This window comes from Ammospiza caudacuta, chromosome 3 (genome assembly GCF_027887145.1).
Source record: "Ammospiza caudacuta isolate bAmmCau1 chromosome 3, bAmmCau1.pri, whole genome shotgun sequence".
NCBI lineage: Eukaryota > Metazoa > Chordata > Aves > Passeriformes > Passerellidae > Ammospiza > Ammospiza caudacuta.
Window position 1 is genome coordinate 48292268 of NC_080595.1, and position 16738 is coordinate 48309005.

General features: G+C 39.1%; 1 protein-coding gene across 1 annotated transcript in view; it reads right to left on the minus strand.

Moving 5' to 3' along the window:
- Positions 1 to 212: 212 nt before the first annotated feature.
- The window catches only part of HEATR1 (HEAT repeat containing 1), a 34442-nt gene continuing 17916 nt past the window's right edge, over positions 213 to 16738 (minus strand). The window contains exons 23-44 of the mRNA XM_058801418.1: positions 16092 to 16223; positions 15601 to 15707; positions 14412 to 14555; positions 13545 to 13663; positions 13157 to 13278; positions 11571 to 11699; positions 10113 to 10343; positions 9309 to 9435; positions 8842 to 9005; positions 8173 to 8219; positions 7382 to 7505; positions 6466 to 6606; positions 5961 to 6250; positions 5086 to 5236; positions 4397 to 4555; positions 3597 to 3731; positions 3239 to 3343; positions 2977 to 3145; positions 2115 to 2269; positions 1614 to 1772; positions 818 to 926; positions 213 to 443 (exon numbers count right to left, since the gene is read on the minus strand). Of these exons, the coding sequence (XP_058657401.1) occupies positions 355 to 443; positions 818 to 926; positions 1614 to 1772; positions 2115 to 2269; positions 2977 to 3145; positions 3239 to 3343; positions 3597 to 3731; positions 4397 to 4555; positions 5086 to 5236; positions 5961 to 6250; positions 6466 to 6606; positions 7382 to 7505; positions 8173 to 8219; positions 8842 to 9005; positions 9309 to 9435; positions 10113 to 10343; positions 11571 to 11699; positions 13157 to 13278; positions 13545 to 13663; positions 14412 to 14555; positions 15601 to 15707; positions 16092 to 16223 (3108 nt within the window). The 3' untranslated portion in view covers positions 213 to 354. The remainder of the gene's footprint in view (positions 444 to 817; positions 927 to 1613; positions 1773 to 2114; positions 2270 to 2976; positions 3146 to 3238; positions 3344 to 3596; positions 3732 to 4396; positions 4556 to 5085; positions 5237 to 5960; positions 6251 to 6465; positions 6607 to 7381; positions 7506 to 8172; positions 8220 to 8841; positions 9006 to 9308; positions 9436 to 10112; positions 10344 to 11570; positions 11700 to 13156; positions 13279 to 13544; positions 13664 to 14411; positions 14556 to 15600; positions 15708 to 16091; positions 16224 to 16738) is intronic.

Sequence of the window (16738 nt, forward strand, 5' to 3'; positions counted from 1 at the left end):
AGGACTGCAGTGCATTGGTCTAGTGAGGACCATGATTGGAGCGTGACAGCCCCTCCACTGGGACAGTAACTGTATGCCCTGAGCACAGTGGAATTCAGTAAGTCTCACATGTTGTCATTCAGGATTTGTTCATAGCCTGTGCCAGTTTCCCACTGTTAAGTATAGAGCAGTTAAGGAAAAGTCATAAGGAAAATTCCTAGTCCATCCAGAAATTATAAAGCCAGATTCTTAAAATATTTTATTAAAAAGTTAAAATCTTGTCTCTGATAAAAACTTTATGACAGTTTGCCTGTAACACCTGAATGTGTAAAGCTTACACAATTCAGACAACATTTGAAAATTAAGGGCATAAAATTAGAAGTAGCTTTGGAGTGGTTCTCCCAAAATGACTTCCAGCTGTTGAATTGTCTTCTGACATTGCTGTTCAACTTCTTCACATTCATCTAGAAAAAGAAATTGAGCAGGAATTAAGTAGAGCAGTGATTACAAGGCTACCCAAGGAAGGCTTCACCATCAAGGTTAGAACCATCCTCAAACACCATATATGAAATTATTACTCAGAAATATTTTGTCACTGAACTAGGCAACTCTCTACTAACAAATCTCAAACTTGCACATGGGGAGATGTGCAAAGGCTACAACACTGAAGAAGCCACCATAATTTAACTGAACTTCATGAGTGTTTACCATCATCCATTTTGGTTTGCATTTTGCACAGTATAAGCTACCATATACAAATTCATAAGATGTATAGCAGTTAAAACAACGAGCCTGTCTGAATCCGAAATGAGTCACTAATGCCAGTTTAGAACATTACCTTCCATAAGCTCAGCTAAGAATGGAATAGATTCTGGTAGCAGGACCAGGTAGTTCTCCTTCAGTTTTTGTGCAACTTCTATCAAAGCAAGCAGGGCAGCAAATCGGACCTAAACCAAAACAATTATATAAGGAAACAAACATTACAGTATAGTTCCCTGTTTTCCCCTGCCCTAACCTTCCTTCCATTCATTGTAAGGTTATAATCTTTCATTACTGAAGGGAACTAGTTTTAAGCTAATTTAAATACTAACATCTGGGTTAACATAATGGCAAATACAAAAGAGGTTGTAAGAAGCAAGTAATGTTGGAAGTTATTTGATATAATGGACTTTAACTTTCTGTCACAATGCCACTTCCACTCTATCAGGGCTTAGCTCAGCACTGTGAAAAACCAAGTACACTCCCTTGATATCTGTAACCTGTCAATAGGAGAGTCTTGATAAAACTCTATGAACAGGTCTGAGAGCTGATAACTGTTTTCCTGTTACCCCTCTAAAGTGCCCCTATCTTTGTACACAAACAAATATCTCTTATTCCAACAGATACCAAATCTTAAAAAAAGCCCAAACCCCACAACATGAAAGACATGGAATATTAACTGCTTACAGCTAGAGCAGAAGAGCTTGTTGCACCCATCTCTACAACTTGGGAATACTGTTGTACAGCACCAGTATTTTAGTTTAGGCTACTATTTCAGCAATGACTTGGTTAATTCTGACTTCTGATTTTGGGAGCACTGTTCCCATTTTCTAGCATGACAAAGAAAACCAAATCAAATTCTGATGGCTCCCAACCTTAGGAGAACTGTGCCTTGTCTTCAGCAGGATCTGGTAGTTCAGTGGTTTCCAAAGAGAATCATCTGCCATTGCCACTGAAAACTGAGCTATGCAGGGTATCAAGTGTGCGGTCACTCTTTCCTGGAACTTCTCATCTCCTCCAAGCACATTTTCTAGCTGTGGAAATAAAACAGATCCAGGCTCAGATAAACCAGCCAAAAACAATTCTAGCTTTGGCTTTCAGGTACTCAAGAATTAAGTTAAAGCTCATCAGTGGGAGTGCACTGCTCTGCAAGAGCTCAGTAAACATGCATGAACCTTACAGAATGAAGAAATTAAAAAAGGATACAAAAAGTCAGTAATTCAGAGCCTTAGGCAAAGAAATCAATTCTGTCTATGGCCCAAAAATGATGAACTAATGCATCCTTTTTTGTTAAGGGAGAGGACTGACATCTGATTTCTTTTGTTAACTATGGGAAAAAAATCAGCTATGAATTGTTTCTATGGATTTGTCAATACCTGATCGACCAGAGGCTGCATCAAGGTTTCTGCTCTTTCTTTACTCAAGAACTTCTGCGTGTCAAACAGGAAGAGCTTGTGCAGACAGTCCATGGTGAACTGCAACAGTAGACAGCTCTTTTCTGTGTTATTGTCTGAGTCAAAGAAAGCTTCATCTACACATGAGCCAAGGAGAAGAAAAAAAAAATATCATTGACAGAATCAAAACACAAAACTTCCCACAAAACTGCAGGACAGAAACATTGCTAGTCTGTCAATGTAGCTACGGGATGTACTACATAGCAATTATGTACTCATCACTCAGAACAATCAAGTGGATGTGATACATTATCTGGCGTTGAGCTACTTCCCCAGCAGGTGTGCTACTGATGGAAATAAAAGAGAATAGCCACTGGCTACAGAAGTGCTTGGCCATACCTGTGGATATGGAGAATTTCTTCAGGTCACAACTGGGATGGGCAAAATTTCCCACAGAAAATAATAACATCTATTTTTGCCCAAGAAAGCAGAGGAGTCTAGATACACCAGGCAGCATATAAGAGAAGTCAATGAATGAAAAAGGAAAAAGTAAAAAGAGAAACCCTCTTTCTACACAATTTCATACTCAGGGAAGCTCACGGGAGCTGACACAGAAAATTTTCATTTGGTCACAACATTGTAATAGCAGCCCCACGCCTATGGATGAAAAATGTCCTTTGGTTCCATCAGAGAAAGATTTCTCATTTACCACAGGAAGAAAAAGGAGAGAAATGAATTATGGGTGCTGTGAAATAAATCCCGTAAGACTAAAATTTCTGCAATTAAAATTAGCCTCTCAGCAATCAAGACTAAGCCTTTCTGTAGCCAGTAATTGACAACTTACCAGTTTTAGAAATGTTGACCTGGTTCAGCGTCTCAGCAAACGGCTTCACTAAGTGACCAGCAAAGAGGGTGAAGAGCCCCTTGAGCTTGTCTGCAATGCAGTCTGCTATTCGATGGAATGTCAGCAGCCTGTCTCGTAGGGCAGCCTCTGTTTTGGACCAATCAAAGAGCTGAAAGTGAAAGGCAGATTAGCTGTTTCCTGTGTCTGTCCACTGGAAAACACAAACATGCTGATGCAGATGAATTACATTTAGACTTCTTACCTTGAAGAAGAGGGGCCTGAAAGACGCTTCGGAAAGTTTCATAACCATACTGATTAGACAGTCAATAATGTAAGCTTCTATCTTACCAACTTCCTCTAAATCATCCTAGAAAAATCAGAAAACATAATTCTAAGTCTGAAATGTAAGAATTTGAGCTTTCAAAGCACATTTTAATTTTTTTCTATTTCAGACTAAAAACTACCATGTTTTCCACCATAAAACCAATGTGGAACAGAATATCTGATACCCAGAATTTCAGAGCACGTGTACAATGGAATCTGCTAATCTTTTCTTAAACAAGTGATGCAATTGGCATGTAGAGAGGTGAAGCTGCTGCTCATCCTCCCAATCGAGCTACCTCGGCATGCTCTGTTCGGAAGTCCAAGACTTTCATGAAAAATGCTGTCAGTTCAGCCTGATGGGAAATCAGGTGCTCCTTCTCCATCCCAGTAATGTGCTCCTTCAAAATGTTCATAAGGGGACCCAGGCAGTTCTGCCAAAACAAAAGCAAAGCAATGCAAAGGCAACTGTGATATTGACAGTAATTGAAAAACATAACTAGGGAATTGGATTTATGTACTTCATGCATTTACCCACTGAAATACTGTTGATAAAATAAATAAGCTTTTTCTTTGTACTTTTTGGGGCTTAAGTTAGTAGGATTCCTGAAAAGCATTTTGTCTACCCTCTGCCATACTGGAGAAAATTCTCACTCACTCACGTTCCTAGCACATAAATGAAGTCCTTTATGAATGGGATGATCTCCAAAGCATTCATCATCTAACATGCAAAGGACATTAAACTGGTAGATCTCTTCCAGATCTACCTTTCCTGAATCACTGCAGCAGTACAAAAAACTCCAGAGATAATAATATAAAGACTATGGCAGATTTGGCTGGCATGGAGTTAGTTCTCTTCAGAGCAGCTCACATGGAGCTGTGCTTTAGATCTGTGACCAAAGCAATGCTGATTACACAGCGGTGTTTTAGTTATTGCTGAACAGTGCTTGTGAGACTTCCTTTGTTTCTCACTCTTCAGCCACAGCGAGGAGGATGGTGACAGCCACAGTGCCAGGAGGAGACACAGCTGAACCAAATTTTGGCTCTTCGTTTCTTCTCCATCTTTATGACAGTACTGAAGGATGAAGAAAGCCCTTACCTTGCGGGTATGCAGCACTTCACTGTAACACTTGGTGACCGCAGGCAGGAGCATGCGGGGAGCCAGCCTCGTCGCTAGGATGGATTTCAGTGCTGCTACACGGACACTGATCTGGGAAGTGGGACCGAACTCGGACACAATCTTTTCCAAGCGGACAACCTGTGAGGAATTCCAACAAAAGTTAGGCCTACTTAGCAACTTCAGATTTTATTTTATAGTAGTTGTGTGCTTCAAATGTCAGACAGGAATTTTGCTGTTTGCACCACTTGGAACACCTTATGCTAAGGTCTGTGTACAAAGCCTCACTGTCTTCAGAAGACAAACACTGAAAAATGCCTATGTCAGCAGCAGAGGGTTAGAATGACTCCCACAAGAGTGTCAGATACACATTTGAGGAGACTGAATATTACAGAATGATTCTTTGTGATTCACCTCCCTTTACAAAGAGGAAAAATATAACCTGAGGGAGGAGAAGGAGATGCTTTTAGGTTCTGTGTCTGAGTTACCTGCAAAAGAAGGTGAGTAGAAGAGTGGTTATGAGCTTTCACAAAGTTGGCACACACTCCTACTTCAGTTTCAGAGATAAGAAAGTAATGCCTGGGATTACTGGATACTAAAAAAGTAATTCTTCTGGGATCTGGGCAGGTCCTGTCCCCCCTTTACACACCTGTAGGAGTCACAGAGCTCACCTGCAACAAGCACTCCAAAAGGTAAGGACTAAGGAAGTGTGGCAGTGTTTCTGCAACCTTTAGCAGAGCAGTGATGGCACTCAGCAGGTAAATCTCATTGGAGACCAGCTCCTTCTTACTTTTTAAAGTCTTCAAGAGTGCTGGCATCAGCCTGTGAATAACCACACATAAACAGAGAAAGGTGAAATAACTGACCATTTGGAGGTATGTTTCCAATCCAATAAATCCATCTGTTAAGCCTGCAGGGACAATTTTCAGAAGAATTTTTACATGTGTATTCAAGAAAGCTCAGTATTCTAGGCTCACTGTCATATTTTATTTTTAAGCTAATGAAGGATATTAAATTTAGAGTCACAGAATGGTCTGGTCAGATGAAATCTTTAAAGATCATCTAGACCAACACCTGTCACTCTATCAGGTTACTCAAAGCCCAGTCTTTAGTTTAAAGATTTAATGACAATAAGAGACTTGTATTTGTAAAGAAATGAAACAGTTTTACAAGGAACAAGTTAGATACTTGGATTCTTCTTGGATAGGGAGGATAAAATAATGTAGCATGAAGGGTTTTCAACTGTTTTTAAATGCAATCTGTTCTACAGAAAAAATACCAAGAATGGTCTGATTTTTCTAAAGCCATAGATGTTGCCTCTCTAGCAGCAGACTCCATAAGGAACTCTACTGTGCATTATAAAAGTCTTGCAATTTTTCCTATTCTATTACCACAAAGCACCTTCAAGCACTAGAAATACTTTTAATCTTGTCTGCCCAAAACACACACAGGGGCAGACTGCTTTCATCAGCATTCCTTCAGTAATGCATTTTGGTATAACTAACTCCTGCTGCAGCTGGTTCTGTTAAGAAGAACCCAACAGTACCTTGGAAGCTGAGGTATTGCTTGGGCTTTCAGCGTACAGGTGACCTCAGCTATACACAGCAAAGCACTTCCCATCACATTTTTTTCTTCCTTCTCTGAAGAAATGAGATCAATGGCTGTTTTCAGAACAGGCACAAATGGCGCTGGATTTTCTGTGCCAAAACCTTTGCAGAGCAGCTTGAGGCTGAACAAAGCAGTCTGCCTGTTGATGGCTTGCTCCTCCTCTTCCTCCTTTCTTCTGCACTTGACAATGGCAATGAGCTCAGGAACCAGCTCTAAGAGCTGCAGGATCTGAGAGGACAGGAGAACACACATATCAGATATTCAGTGAGAAACTCAGGACCTGCAAGGTAGCTGTGGGCAGGCAGCCTTTGTGTCATTGCTCAGGAGCCCTTGCCAGGCTTGGCACTGGTATAAGCCATCTTTACAGGGGGTCAGGCACTTGCACATGAATCTCTCTCTGGGTACTTTTGCTAAAGGAACTGGGTTTAACCCCTTTGCCTCACCTGGCTCTTCTGCCACTTGGTGCGCTGCTGCACCTTGTTGTTCAGGAGGTCCATGGCCTTGCGTCTCACTGACGGCAGCTGATTCATCATCAGCCCCCCAATCACAGGGATGAAGGTTTCTGTTGGCAGTAAGGCATTGACCTACAAGAAAACAAACAAACAGTACCATAAATGCTTTTGCATGCACTGTGACATGGCAGCCTCCTGATAAGACTCTCTTCAACTTCATGGGTTTCAAGAACAAAGAAGAGGGGACAAGCCAGCAATGCTGTATCCGAGGCATGCAAAACAACAAAGCAGGTTCCAGCTTTGTTGTGTTCACTGGCTGCTAAGCAGCCATTATCCACTAGCTCTGAGATTTTCTCAGCAAGTCCTTTTGTCCACCCTTGTGAGCTCTATCCCTCTTTACCCAAAATAATTCTGCCAATGCCCTCTCCATGTACATAATGAAAACTGGAATATGCTTTACAGGTAAAAAAAATTCCAACAAGATAGCCACTCAAATTCTACAAATACATTTCTAATCAGAAAAAATAGTAAGAGGGAAAGTGTAAGGATTTAATTTCATGTAGAAATATGCAACAGCATTAGCTAAATGATTTTATGAGTTAACAGTGAGAAATGCTGCCAAGAGCCAATTTTCTCTACCAGACATAGTGAAATGACTGCTTACAGCCAGAAGAACATTAACCTAAAGGCAACAAGCATTCCTGATTTTTGTTCTGCTTGTCCTAAGAAGCTGTTAGCTGTAGTTATTCAGGTTGTTAGCTGAGTTTAAACACTGATGTACCAGGCTGCAGACCATCCAATGAAATATAGTACTAATGCAACAGGAAACCCTACAAAGTTTATAATCATATCAACAAGCAAAAGCAGCAATGCTCCAGTGCTAACCACGGGGGCTAGTGAGACTTACTTTATCCAGCATATCATAGCACTTGCTAAGCAGAACCCTCCAGAATTTGGCTGTTGGCTTGTCCACATTTCCTTCCACTGAAGATGCCACAGTGTTTATGTACTGAAGAACTTCTTCTAACAGCCTAGACAGAAAGGAAGTAACTTTCAGCAAGTTACAACGAGACTAAAGAAGTCTATTGTTATTACTGGAAAGCATAAAATCTTACAAGGCAACAAAAATACAAGGAAATGAAACAGAAAAATTTAAAAATGAGCATTCATGGAACACAGCATTTAAATAAATCTTACACCCTTTTTCTCTTGGAACAAACATACAAGCTAGGCCTCTGCAAAAGAAACCCTCAATCTCCCTATCACTGGCTTTTACAGCACAATGGCTACAACTGTGATCTTTGATTACACCGATACAGAGGCACCTGTGAACAATGATCCTTTTTTTTTTTTACCAATGAACCAATATATTTTGCTAAAAATCTCAAATTCCTTTGGTGATTCAGACATGAATAGCCTGAGAGTTATGGCCAAGCATGTAAATAACCTCTATCAAAAATACAGAAAAAGAGTAGATATTGGGTAGAGTAATCTTTCAGAAATAAAAAGTTTCACATTCCATTAAAAGAAAAAAATAAAACAAAAACAAGTAATGTGCACATAACAAATACTTCTTGTTGCAGAGGACATTTAAAAAGTATCATTAGAGTAAAAGATATTCTAATGGCACTACACCTAAAGATATTCCTGGGTTGCACTAAAAGTTAAAAATAGGAGTAGGGCGTATTTAAAGCATACCTCTGTTCCAACTCCTGCAGCACTTCTGGTTCTTCATATTCAACTATCTGGTTTAAAAAGCAAGAATGAAAATATGAAACTCTCCTCCTATCATTAAACTAAAATGCCAGAATACACTAATTTGGTTTTTCTGAATCAAATGTCCACTAACATGGTAATTATGAGTCCCTACATTTGTATTTAAGCCATCATTCTAGAAGGAAATTTGAGAACCTTAGGCAATGCAGTCACATTAGCAAATGCAGTTCATGCTGGTGGATGATTTTCAGCTGAAAAACTGGGTCTACCTGCTAGAGTCAGAGCCTGAAATTCATAACATTTTGTCTTTACAATTAACAGCATGAATCCCACACTGAATTTGGAGTTACACAGGCTGTGAGTGAAATCCCAAGCTCCATTAAGCCAGTGGGAATACACTGGAACCAGAATTTCACTTGGTTACCTATGCATCAGTCACATAAATGGAGACTGTCTGGAAAAGCCTTATTAAAATAAATAACATTACTGAGAGGTTTCAAAACTGTGCCAATAAAGGTGTCAGCACGATACACTGGACAGTGCCCCCACTTTGAACATAAAGTCATACTAAAAAGTAAATTACACCTCAGCTATTACAATATGGCACAATCACTTACTGTGATCAGTCTAGAAGCAAACTGCCATTATTACCTTTTTCACAAAACTCTGAGAAGAAAGAAGCTGTGACATGAAGGAGACTGACAAGAATTTGAAATGCCGGAGTTGTTTGTCGGAGTGAGATTCCACATTAAAGAGCTGCCCCTCCTGACTTTTTGGCTTTGTCTTACACGTTAACTTCTTTGTCCCAGGATCATCTGTTGAAGACATTGACAAAACAAATTTGCACCCAAAAATAAAAGATATTTCATTTTGGATCACAGAAACAAAGTAAAATTACAGTTGTTCAAAGTCCCATCCAGCCTGGCCCTGAACGCTGATGAGGATGGGGCACCCACCATCTCCCTAAGACACTTGTTCCAGTGCTTCAGCACTCCCAGAGTAAAAGTTTCTTCCTTTTATCTAGTCTGAATCAATCCCTTTTTAATTTAAAACCACTACCCCTTGTCTCTTAAATTAGGAAGATTTACATGCATTTGCTGTCTCTGCTTTGTGGTTACCTTCTTTATTCTCTGGCAGCTCTGTCAGATACTGGATTATCTTCATCACGCTCTGGAACTGAGAACGTACGTTAAATTCGCAGCAGATGGAAATCCAAAATTCAGTGTCTGCTTCCAGAACAGCATCCTGTTAATGGTTCAGGAAAAAAAAAAAGAAATATTTCAAGGATTAAGAAAGAATATTTCTATCAATACTAATAAAAATACTCAAAAACGCCTCAGTGAGTTTGTGAAAATGCCATGCTGAGCCAGACACTTCCAGGATTAACACCAGTGGTAAAAGCAGCAAGCCCTTGGAGAGAACAAAGCTCCAGAGGGTAGAGAGAGAGATTAAACTGCTGCAGCAAAGACTATCTTCTGACCAATGTTCCTGTAATAATTCTGTTTCCCCCATAAACTATGCTTTCACCTAATCTCAGGGGCTGCCTACACAAAAATTTATTAGGGTTTTCATCTTAGTCTGTAGAGAAAGACCAGTATCATGTTTCACAAACACAACTGAAGGGAAAAAACCCAACTTCCTTACTACTGAAGCACTACATAATTAGATTATCAGCTCTTCAGATCAAGGATTGCTATACAATCTGATCTAATCTATTGTTCAGGCCCCAGGACATTGCACTATTGAATGTACAGTACAAGTCACAGCCAACATCACCATCACGTTCTGCTGTAGCACAAATCCAGAGCTCAACTGCCTTTTCCAGCATGACCTGGGGCTTATTAGGAACCTCCCTAAAGGCAAGACCATGAAGAATAGAGATCAGGCTCTCAGGGAAAAAGCTGACCCCTTAGCCTGCTAACCTTGTCTGTGCTTGGCGTCGCTGTCACAGTTTTGGTCACGTACTGCTCAAAGAGCAGCACCAGGAGAACCCAGAGGAATTTGTCTCCTCCCACCGTAGTGATCAGCTGGGACAGGATGGGCAGGCGCCGGTGCTCCGGCACGTGGGGCAGGGCATCCACAAACACTCGAATGATCTTGATCACCACCTCCTCCACGCTTCCCGAGGACTCTGACAAGTCACTGTCTTCAGCCTGGGCACAAACACAGCAGTTCAGACACGTTACTGCAGCAGGGTACAAGGCCTTTCTTGCAACTTCAGAAAATAAGAGAAAGCACTAAGTGCCAGATAGCAGCACTGCCAAATGCATAACCTCAAGGAAAACCTAAGTGCTCCCAAGTAAAGTTTGTAATCATACAGCTCCTTTGCAGTGTTAAAGGAAGATGCTTCAAATAAAATTTAAAAAGGAAGAAAAAAAGAACAAAAATGAGAAAAACTCTACTTGGCATCAGCTGAAACAAACAAGACATTATCAAGAGAAAGCAAAGCCACATCCTTCAGAAAACTTTTGAGTTAGGGTCTTACATTCAAGGGCCTAGGAAAAATAATATACACAGGCTAAAGAGTCTCAAGTAGCATTAGTCTCTTCCCACATGTAATAATCGTGTACAACAAATAATTTGTCACAGAAACTTGTGCGAGCTGCTAGGAAAGATTTTAAAGAAAAAAAATAAAAAAATTTAATTTCTCTTTCTTTTTATATAATAGAGAACTATAACTGATGAGGATATATAAGGATGAAAAATGTGTACAGATATAATTATTTATAGTCTGGGAAACCCTCAGCCCATTATTGAAAACATTTTCTTCCTCAATTCATTTTCACATGACATTATACATCATGTTTTATGTTTAAATCTAATTATGATCCAGAATCAAGATTTCTTTGGTGCAAGTGAAATCTGAATGAAGAAAATGTTGATTTGAAAAACAAGGATCTATTTTTGTTTTGGTTGATAACCATTTATCTAAGAGGTCCAGGCAAAATCAAGAAAAGCCCCACAAACACCAGCAGGAAGAATAAAAGCACTTCCACTTCTTTCAAACCACATCTACTATTCTTATGACCATGACATATTATAGGACTAATAACCAGATTCTTCTTCCAATGGTTCCTCTACTGAACTTGCCTGCTATTTTTATGACAAAAAGCTTGAACTTAAAGTGTGTTTCAGGACCTCTCAACATACAGTTGTGGTAATTTTGGCTAAACCATTTATAAAGTGTAGAAACTCAAGACTGAAAAGAAGCAGCAGTCTGATGAACTTGGTCAGAGACAGAGGCGTCTGAATTACATTATATTACATACAATTTAATGTCTATCAAAATAATCCTAGAGTAGTTGACAACTGATTCTACCACCAATATTCTAAATAAAGTTACTTAATTAATAATCTTTCCATTAAGAAGACAAATGTACCTGTATAAGAGCAGGAATAACCATCTGCACTGTCTTGTTAATTACTTGGAAAGTGTAGGTGTCATCCAGACGCAGGACATTTGCTCCCATGAATGTAAAAATGGGCATAATGTTGTGAAGAACTTTATCCTGGAAAAGAATAGATGAAATTAGTTCATGCTGCTGTCCATATTGTACCTTGAGGCATTTCCCATTCCTACAAATGACACTAGATTCCTATTAAAAAACCCCAAAAAATCACAAGAGAATCATTATTATATTTCAAAATCTCCTTAAATGAGTTTTAAATGCATATTGTCCCTTAATGCTATTTATTGTGTGACTGGTAGATTTCTAAACATTATTTAGAAACCAAGGCACACATCCAAGCAACTAATTAGAGAGTGGAAATTGAGAATTTAGTGTGATAAAACACCTTGTATCCTTCAGTGCCAGGTGAAGACAAGTAAAACCAGCTATGAGGAAATCTGCAGAAACACAAAATGTGGTTGTGGCACAGATTACAGTGATTTTCCCACCCACTTTTTTTTTGTATCTGTAAAACATCTGCAATATCCACAATCGTACAGTGTAAACTAACCATACTAATCTCAATTTTTGGCTTTTTGGGGCCTAGACTGTAACCATAGTAACCAATTTTAAGAAGGCTGTATTAGAGGTGTCACCTAGCTCAAAAGTTAGTTTCCTACATTTTGCCAGGACTTAGAGCAATAAATTATGGGCATATTTTTCATTTAGTTTTAGTGATTGGAAGAAGTGCTTTAGATTTTAAAAGTGAGATTAAATGAATACAACATGTTTGCTTCTATTCTGACCTTGAAAAATTTTTAAGAGCCAATACTAATGTAAAACAAATGCCTGGTTCTCTAACAGGAGATGGCAGTAAGATGGAAACAAAACCCCCAAACAATAAAACTACAAAGTCCTCCAGAAATTTATGAAAAATATCACAGCTTTATCTTTAGGAAAACATGCTACCTTTCCAAACATGTGGAGAATATATTGAGGTGAATATAAAGATGCAAGCTGAGTTTGATACACCTGGGTACATTTTGCTGGTTTAGAATTTCAAAGCAAAAGTATCTTAGAGCAGTGTGCAGTCAAATTTCAGTCCATACAAGAAAAGGCCTGTTTCTTGGTCAATTAAAATCAAAACAACCCAGTTCTATTATCAACTACAATTTCATTTTTCAGTGTTGTACAAGATAGGAACTTGTAAGAATGCATGTGCTAACAGACCAGGTATTTTCCCTTTTTATATAAAAAAGCAGGAAAAAGAAGAAACAAGACATGAGAACTATGACCACAGTAGAAAGGTCAGGCAGGGCTGGTGTCAGAAAACTGCTTCCATTTCTGTTGCATTTCACTGTGAGCCACAAATGGCCGGTAACCAAAGCATCAAGACAGACGTTTGTTTTTAACTAAAATGGAATAGAAAGCCCTAAAAGAGCAGGGACCCTGTCCATTTGCCTCTGGCTCCTTTTCAGCAAGTTTTTCCCCACAGAACAGATCTGTATGTTCTTCACTCTACCCAATATTTGGAAGCCAACAAAAGAGCCGACGCATAAATTCCAGGTGTTACTTACAGGAAATATTCCAGCAACAGCACCAAGGAGCAGCAGAGCATGGTGGTGTGTCTGGGGCATTTTAGAATACCTGATGCACCGAACTATCAGTTCCACACTGAATTTTTCTTTGTCCAGGATATCTGCAGGTAAAAATACTCACTTATTAATACATCAGTGGCCAGCCATGTAGGAGCAAACAGTACACTCAAGCACTGTTTTTAGTGTGCAAACCATAACTAATGCATCTACAAAAAACGATTAGGAAGGTAAACTTGTTTACCCTCATAGAGAAATCCCTCTCTCCTCAACAAAACAATGTAGACTAAGGAAGAAAACCAAGTTGAGACCATTGTTTTAATGCTGAGCTGTGAGAGAATTACTAAGAGATGAGTCTGGTGATTTTTACCTGCTGGGACCTTGCTACCATCTGATGACAATTTCTGACAGATGTTCAGCAGGCAGCTGAGGATCAGCTGCTTTGTATATTCCATATTTTCTTCTTTTGATGCCGCGCGTTCCAGACACCTATACATTCATGGAAAAAAAGAGATGCAAAAATAAGTAACCAAACTGCACATTAAGACACAAATAAGAAACTGCAATTTTAATCCCACATAAATTCTACATGGAGGCTTCCAAAAAGTCTTTGCCAAAAGTTTTGGCAAAGTTTCTTCGCCAAAAATATCTGGTTTTTTGTCTTTAAATGCATCAACTGATCTAATAAAAGACACATATATCAAAGCACTGCCAAAAACTTAAGTAACACCTGGACTATAATTGTTAGTCTATGTACAAGCAAGTCATAAGGAAAGAAAGACAAACACCCAATCTATATAAATTTACCCTAAGTGCCTGGATATAGGGCTGGCAGGAAAAACAACCATTTCCTTAGGTTACACTGGACTAAGACTGTTTCACAATGTATTGGGCGGAATTTCAAAGCTTAGAGAATTATAAAACTTTGCTGAAGATAAGAGTCCTGCCAATTATCCCAGTTTTAGCATAGGTGTCATCCTTCTTGGAAATCCCAAGCCCTCTGCCCAATACAGTTTTCACAGAAGAGAAGCTATGCATCAGGTAAAAATCTTACTGTTTCAAAGGGAAAAAAATCATAACTTCCTATTCCCCTCCTCCTCCTGACTGGCCTAAAAGAAGTTCAGTTGAAAAAGGCAAGCTAAGCTACAAAACATGGCAAAAAGCACAGACCCAGTAGCCCACATTTCCATGTTTAGGGTGTCTGCTGCAGCAGAGAGGGGTCCAGGCTCTGTTTTACCTGCTCAGAAGGTTGAAAAGTGCAGGTACCAATGCCTGCGGATGCCGAAGCTTCTTCTTATGCTGCAGTAACTCCAGAATAAGCATCACCCTCTGCCAGCTAGAGTGCTTTGTTGCTGGTGCCAATTCTGCACCTTGAGGCCTTCTAAAAAGACAGGACAAACAATCATGGATTGTCAAAGCAATGCTACAGTGCTTCAGGAAACACACACACACCCCCAAGTAAAAAAAGACAATTCTTCTTTCACATAGTATTGTATGTCCTTGACTGCTGCTCCCTGGAGGGGTGGCAGTGTGTGGGCTTTTGACTGAAGCAGCAACACATTTTAAACAAACAGCAAAAAAATTTCAGACTGAACTTGAAAAAACAAGTGTTTATTGGAAACAATTCTGGAAGTGGGGAGGAAAACCAAAAAATCTGTTGCCAGGTAACTGTCTAAATGATGACCTGCTTGCCATCCAGGAAACTTACTTCTCTGGAAATACTAGTGGTTAACACACTGACTATGCAGGCAATGGAGGAGAATGTATGAGTATGTCTGTTTGTAAATTGTGACAGGTACAGTTTACAGATGGGTCAATCTAATAGGTGATAATTATTCAAAATGGTCAAGTGAAGGAAAATTAAAAAAGCTATTCCAGGTCAAATCAGGAAAATTAACTCAACATCCTTTTTCAATATGGCTGAAAGAATGTTTAAAGAGAGTAAGTACAGTGAACAAAACAGTTCCCCATGAGAATGGAGAGAAGAAACAGGACAAAGATTTAAAAATTAGTGGTTATATTACCACCTTACTGGAAACAAAATACTGTTTTTCAGTCAATTAACAAATATTCTGATGAACATCTGTTAGGTTTCAGCCAACTGTATGTAATTTGTCCATGCATCTATATTTTACACTAACCTTACCATTAACAAAAATTAATCTTGTTCAACTGTGCCATGATTCTATAACAGCAAATGTCAACATTAAATATACTGGATTTTAAAATATATTTTGACTGTATTTCCATGAGCTCTCAAACAGTGACATGAGTTGGTTTCCCCATGCCAAAAGTAGCTTGGATTTATTTTACTGTGAAAAGAAGAAATAGTTTCTTGGGTTTTCAGTACAAGCTATGCAATGTATTAAGACAAGTGGTATTTTCAAACTGCATGGATAATACTTGTGGGTTTCTAGTTACTTTACCTCAGTTGCTGCATTTTCTGCCTTCTAGTCTGTTGAACAGTGGCCAGATTTTGGGTTTTCTCAGGAGGCTCCAGTTCTTTGACAATCTGCTCAGCACACACTGTAATCTGAAACAAAACAATAACAATGCAAGCACCAATGAACAATTTGTCACATAACATATCTGTGCCCTGCTTTTTTTAAAAACACATTTCTTTCATGCACATATGGGTGTATAATCCACATATTCCTGTCATATTCCCAGAATAGAAGTGACTTCTGCTGCATTCATTCACTTAGTGTAGTAAGTCACTGATAGATGGCTTTTAAAGAAACACCTTTTGAAAGCAGTCATTTAACAAAATTTTCATGCTATTAACACTATTCTCTGACAAAAAGCTTCCCATTCCTTTCCCACTATAAATGATATAAACAACAAGTGTTACTGAATGTAGGTGACACAAAATCACACTGCAACGGGTTGAAACATATTTCTGGAGGTTGCCACTTACCCCTTTAAACACACTGCTGATTGTCTGGGCACAAAGTGGGTTCTTACAGTCTAAGAGTAAGTCAAACAATACTTTTAGTAGCTTCTGTTGCACCATCCCATCTGACACAGCTGCAAAGAATGGCTTAGTAATCTACAAAAGGGGAAAAAAAGATGCAGAGAGGTTTACTTTAAGAGGGTAGCAAAATTGCAAGGTGTTGAATTAATATATGTTGGATTCTGTATGACATACCCCATCATGGAGTACTGCAAAAAACTGCATATTAACTACATGCTTGTATATATCCAGGCAAAAAGATGTAGATCACAGGCACATGAAATATCCAACAGACAAACTGATTTCTGAAATTTTTCACACAACTGACTGGTGTGGGGAACAAACTTGCTGTTGCCAGCCTTTGGGAAGGACATGCCTACACCTGGCCAGTACAGGCCTGAATCTGTAGCTTCCTTCAAATTAAACTATTTCTCACCTACTGTATTTTGTTGACAATTTTTCCTCAGATGAAAAAGATTAAGTAAAGCTCTTGTCTGACTGACAAAAGCCTAAAACCTGTGGCACAGCAGCATCTAAAATGATATAGGAACTCATCTGCAAGCAAATACAGTATTACTATTTTGTGCTTGTTAAAATGCAAAACGTAGAGC